The 6,573-nt window shown below is 39.6% G+C and overlaps 1 protein-coding gene across 1 annotated transcript in view; it reads right to left on the bottom strand.

Annotated features, from left to right (window-relative positions):
- Positions 1-4,402, bottom strand: part of LOC118477170 (papilin-like) — a gene marked incomplete in the record, with an annotated part of 104,600 nt that extends 100,198 nt beyond the window's left edge. Inside the window, 1 exon segment of the mRNA XM_035970748.1 lies at positions 4,072-4,402. Coding sequence (XP_035826641.1) covers positions 4,072-4,138 — 67 coding nt within the window.
- Between the last annotated feature and the right edge of the window lie 2,171 nt (positions 4,403-6,573).

The raw sequence follows: 6,573 nt of genomic DNA, 5'->3' as shown, positions 1-6,573 counted from the left end.
GAGAGAGAGAGATTGGGGAAGGGGTGGTTTGAGGTGCCGATATACGGGACTGAACTTGTCTTGTTTAAGTTCAAAGAGGATCGTTAGCCAAACAACCTAAAGACTGTTTAGACTGATAACATGGAAACACATTTTTATAAAGGCCAATAAAAAATTTCGTTCTTTGTCAGATGGTTTATTGAAAACTTGGACAACCAGACCTTGCTCCATTCTGTACCACCTGCAAAGTCCAAGGGAACATTTCTCATGTTCATGTGACAAAATACAGATGGACACAACGTGCATCGTTCTGAGGACAAAGGGAAGAAATTGTCCAAACTACCTCTAGTACAAGGGAAATAAAGTAGTGTGGAGACAGCCGTTCAGCTGGCGATTTTCCTGCCTGTTTTTATTTTTGTGCGTCGCTACTTGAAGTAAGTGCTTCAGGTTATTTAACTGATATTGTTGAGAGATGTTCTGTAGAATTCTAACGTTTATTGTAACACACAATAAATAATATTTGCAAAACATTACATATTTGGTTTCATTTTATTGCTTTCATTCATCTGCTCCAAAGCCTGAAGTAAAAAAAAAAAGTGATTATTTTCTCTGCTCTATTTAAACAGACTTCAAGTAGCCTACAACGCTGATATTCTCTGCAATTTCAAAAAGAGATTGCCTCTCAGGCTTTGAACAACATTCACCTTCTCTTTTCTATTATTGTTTTAGCTTCTCCCGAGTCTGTGTCGTCGGATCCTCTTGTTCCCATGTATTCATTATCAAGCCAATGACCAGGGCTATCGTTTTGACAGGTGTGCACTTCAGCGAGAAGAAAGGACAAGTAGATTACAGATTCCCCAATGAATCAAAAACTCTGTGAGTGTGTCTATTGAGCGGGGGGTTCTTCCCCAGAACGTTTAACATCACTATAACTTAAAATAACCATAACGCGCCAAGCTGGTTGCCTTGGTCAAACTGATGCTGATTTTGGCTAAAGGTGATTCCGATTTCGGCCAACGCGCGTAAGTTCAAAGTTCTCGGTCGAATTAGAATGCTGTGTGATGTGCCTCGTCAGTATAAGGAAAGAATAAATAGTAAGTAACGTACCACTTTCACTGATCCCCGTGAGGACATTCTGGTTATGGTTGTAAGTACATGGCATATATGACATACTTCTGAGGTCCCATTAACGTCACATTGTACACACAAGACCACACCAATATAGACATTCTTTTAAATACGATACTGCTGGTCGAAAGTGTGCAGCGCCCATTTTTGAACACCAGCGTTGTCGTGTTTTACTGAAGAATCGACTCTATTACCCACCCAACTTAATGCTGCTTTAACGATATTGCTTGACATTATAATATTTTGTTATCCTGAGCTCACTAACCATTCAGCCTATAGTCGTGGCAGGTAGTGCTGGGCGGCTAGGTTCCCGATTATTGAAAGCTAGGAATCGTAGGAATCGACTCCGACGAACCCAATTACATTCTAACAATGATAGTACATAACAAGATGGGCCACTTCTCTCTTTGAGCCAATTAAAAAAGTGTCCTCAAAATTTGGTGGCGCCCTCTTCACAAAAGCGCACTCTTTGCGAACAGAGTTACCCTACTTGAGTTTTTAAAAAATCAAAGTGAAACTAGCAAGTTTTGGGATAAATTTCGGAAGAACGCTTTTTTAAAAATGGTTACGCTGACAAAAAACCTCTTCCGGAGGAAAGGGTGATGGTTTTCTTCGTTTAATTTGACTTTAGAATGAAAGGCGAGAGGTCATTAAAATAAAAATAAAAAATAAAACTCCGCACTGAACGTACCCGAACTGCTGATGAACAGCAGTCGATCTGCGCACGCAAGGAGGTGCTATTCCTATTCTTCTTCTGGAAAAACGAAAGAGAGCTTCAAAACAGACTGCAGCGCCATCTGAAGCAAAGAGCATACTTCCTGCGGACACTTTTTTGGCTAAGTGGCCCATCTTGTTATTCACTATCTTTGATGGTACTTACTTGTTAATGATGTGATTTCTTCCGGTGGTTACCTGGTTGGCTCCGAACATCTTCAGGATTTAGGATACCCTTGATTTCGGAATACTACGAAGTATCAGCTTTTATTTCTCAAAATAAATTCTAGAAAAAAGAGAAGATTTCAATGATTAAAGTAATTGGTAACCGTTGGTTTACGTAAAAAGGAGTCGAAACTTTTTTTCCCCGTAGCATTAATCGTGGAAATCGGTTCCGGAATCGATTCTTCGCCCAGCTCTAGTGTGGCAGGTAACAAGTATTCTGCCTTCGAAGTAAACTACAAGGTGTCAGGTACGACGGAAAAAGACTCAATCTTTCCCCCATCGACACGATTTAGATCATAGGTGCCAGGCTTCCGACTCTGCTTATCAGGAGCAAACTGGGCTGAGAGGGATACAACATCTCAGCAGAAAGACCGAGATACTTGATTAAAAATAATAAAAATTCTTCGATAAAGATTTTCTCCCCACTCGGGAATCGAACTCGGGCCTCCTGTAATGCGACAGCGAAGAGCCTGACCGCTACACTATAAACGTCAATGGGACACAAAAAACTCGCTCATAAAGAGCAATAAATGATTTTGGTAGCTACAGAAGTCGAGGCGGAGGCAGAAAGAAAGACAACATGAACTAAAAAAAAAGAATTGGCACAAAGATAACCAACAATATAATAATAATAATAATAATAATAATAATAATAATAATAATAATAATGATAATAATAATAATAATAATAATAATAATAATAATAATAAGAATAATAATAATAAGAAGAAGAAGAAGAAGAAGAAGAAGAAGAAAAAGAAGAAGAAGAAAAAGAAGAAGAAGAAGAAAAAGAAGAAGAACAAAAACAAAACAACAACAGCAACAACAACAACAACAATATATCATACTAATTATAATATCAGGTTACCAGTTAAAGCTAGAACTAATTACAAAATTGGTCTTTTATGTCACAGGTGCATGAACCACAAAGCACCACCATATTATAATTATAAAAGACTTTAATGAGTCATAAATATCATCAAGACTTGAGGCCTGCGAAGGAAAATCTCATGAAAATGCCCACTGTAAAATATGATTACTAGAATCTAGGCAGACGAGCTTTATCTTTCTGTGTCATTAAAATTTGGAATCCCCCCCTCCCCCACGCACAAAAAATGTGTTTTATAGTATCAGAGAGATATATAGAGAAATACACACACATAGAAAGAGAAAGAAAGAGAGAGAGAGAGAGAGAGAGAGAGAGAGAGAGAGAGAGAGAGAGAGGGAGAGAGAGAGACACACAGAAAGAAAGAGAGACAGAGACACCCTCCCCCCATAGAGAGAGAGAGAGAGAGAGAGAGAGAGAGAGAGAGAGAGAGAGAGAGAGAGAGAGAGAGTGAGAGAGAGGGAGAGAGGGAGAGAGAGAAGTATGATAGACATATATATATATATATATATATATATATATATATATATATATATATATATAGCCATTATTTTTGTATGAGAGAATGTGCGTGGGCTGGGGCACAAAATCATTCCCCGAATCTTATTAAGATACTATACAAAAGAAACCCACAGTAAAGACATCAGACAGATATCCGTAAATGTGTATCTAATATTCTCGTGGTTTGATATAACTTGCTAATCAAATTATATCATCCATCACAGGTGGGAACAATCAAGAAATTACATGAATATGAAAGAGAGAACATGTCGAAATTTGACAGTGACTGCTTACAACTTTGCGCACAACAGAAGTGAACAGAATGGACCCCCTTTCACTGGTTCTTTGGCCTTCTCTACTACAAAGTACAAACCCTTATCTCTTGATAGTGCAGAGAGAGAGAGAGAGAGAGAGAGAGAGAGAGAGAGAGAGAGAGAGAGAGAGAGAGAGAGAGAGAGAGAGAGAGAGAGAGAGAGATAGTAAGCTAGATAAATTGAGAGAGAAAGAGAAAGAGAGAGAGAGAGAAAGAGAGAGAGAGAGAGAGAGAGAGAGAGAGAGAGAGAGAGAGAGAGAGAGAGAGAGAGAGAGAGAGAGAGAGAGAGAGAGAGAGAGAGAGAGGGTTTGCGAGCTTTACCTACCACACAACACAAGAAATCCTGTCTTTTCAGTCTCTCGATCCCTAGCCACAATCCGATTATACCTCATCAATCCAAAAAATGGCACGTCGCTACATCCTCAGAATGTACTAAACATGTCATCGGCAATATCAGAATGATGTATCCATTTGAAAAAATGAAAACCCGCACACAGCGGGAGATCGAGATATCCAACACTTTCGGCTGAAAGCGGCAAGCCCTGTATCAGTGCAGTTCGTCACAAGGATCTGTCAAAAATCTCTCTCCAGTCTACGCCTGGCAGGGCGATGAAACAAAAGTGGGGCTTATTGCGTCAGTGATGTTTACGTGAGCCACACCGAACGGACGTTTTTCAACTCGGCCAGACAATATTTGCTTCTGGCTCAAACCTTTCTCTCTCCCCCCCCTCCCCCCTCCTGCTGGATGTGGTGGTTCAGTGTTTTTCTTCCTGAGGGGCATTTCTGTCCTTGTGCCTTTTTGTGTATAGAGAAGAAATGGGGAGGGGGTTGCTTCGTTGCTCTGTCTGTGGGTGACTGCAGGGTGTTGAGGGAGACGTTTTGAGAGGTGGAAGAAGGAAGGATGGAGAGATGGTGGATGTACGGGAGATGGAGATGTGTGTACAATAAAGTTTGAGGAGTTCTGTGCGTGCGCACAAACACACACACACTCACACACACATATACACACACTCACATACATACGCATATATACACACAAATACACAAATACGCACACACATGCGTACACACACAACAGCATGTGCACGCACACACATTATTTATACATGTTCATAGGTTTACGTACACGTAATCATGAATTATGTATGTTCATGAATTATATGTATTTTTAAAATATGAATTAATATAGTGGGATCGGGGTGGGGGATTAACAAAGAGTACGAGCAAGAGCTAGAGCCCCACTGTTCTAAAGGTCGGAGTTCCGAATGTGGCATGTGATATTACAGTTGCGGGTGACACAATGACTTTAAAAGCCTAGAAGGATGGTTGGGAACTTGCGTGCGTTGGGGGTACTTTCGTGATAGATAATTGAAAATGTGAGATCAAATCCCTGAAATACTTTCACTGCGTCAAAAAGTGTGCTAGACGTATCAGTACCTTATTTGGAAAAAAGTATTAAGTAAAACCATTGCAAAGAAAGCTCGCATTTCTCATGAAACTGCTCCTTGACCTTTTGTGCTGCTGCAACTCAAGCACAAGACAGAATGAACTAAGAGTGCTCCAAGCAGCCGAAGGTAAAATCACAAAACAAATCAAAACAAACAAAACAAAACAAAACGAAACAAAATACAAAGAAAAAAGAATTAATAGACAAACCTAAAACCACGAAAACTATTTTGCAAGGATCCACCGCAAGAGCCCCACGCGACTTTACGACTATCTGTCTGAACGTAATTTCCTGAAGCCTTTGTCGTAGGGACACAAATAAGGCATTAAACTTGCATTTTTCCAAGATATAATAAGTCGATAACAGCTTTTCCCCCAACAACGTAATCTATTTTATAATCTCCGCACATTCTTGGCACGGTATGATCCCGCTCGTATGCAAAATGATAGGTTTTATGTTCATTTGAGCTGTTGGGAAGTTAACGAAAGACCATCGTGTACTCTTCTCAAGGAGCTTCCCGTCTCTATAAATTTGGGAGTCTTTTCAAAAACTAACAATTAAGCGGAAATTTAATGAGCGGTGTCCCGTCAAAATTTGCATGTGGTTGGTTATGCTACGTCAGGCACAAGCCATTGTTTTGTGCTAAAATGCAGTCTTCAATCAGATGTAAATTTTCGTATGATTATAAAACATGGTTGTTTATGCACTCTTCCGACAAGCCCTGTCAACATGGCTGAGGTTTTTTTTTAATAAGCGGATGTGCTGTGCTTTATGACTTATAAGGTATGCTGGAGTTTTACGTTGCCAACTTTGCAACTTTGCTGATCAACGTATCATGTTATGAAATGTTGAGTCAATGAGGGCTACAGAAGCCATCTGTTTACTGAACCTGGTCTCTTTGATGTTCCAAACCAGGTTTATTAAGTGAAAACGATTACCAGTATACTCAAAATTGGAAAGTTTAGAATTGATACCCCCCTCTTTCCCTGCAAACAGCCTTTGTCCGATCCACAACCAATGCGATCTTAATGTGGTGAAAAAGTTGCGTTCTGTCTACACCAGCGTTATTGATACCATCTAATGAAAGAGTTGTTTTTTCTAATTGTTTTAGAGAATATGTTAAAGAGCAATTAAATGGAACGTAAGTTTAATAGGTACAGATGATCATATCTACAAAAGATTGCCGAGCATTCGATCTCAATTTGTCCATGGCGAAACATTACGTTTGTACTACTTTCCAAAAGTATAATTACAACATTTTGAAGCAGAACAGTCAAAACAACATTGACTTGCCTCTACTGGAAGAGTTATTGACTTGAACATTAAAATGTCGAGACATCTATGCTGTGCCTCGAAACCAAATCGGACCCCCCCTCCACC

Source organism: Aplysia californica, unplaced genomic scaffold, assembly GCF_000002075.1.
Source record: "Aplysia californica isolate F4 #8 unplaced genomic scaffold, AplCal3.0 scaffold00316, whole genome shotgun sequence".
NCBI classification, from domain to species: Eukaryota; Metazoa; Mollusca; class Gastropoda; order Aplysiida; family Aplysiidae; genus Aplysia; species Aplysia californica.
This window is presented reverse-complemented; position numbering and strand designations above follow the sequence as displayed.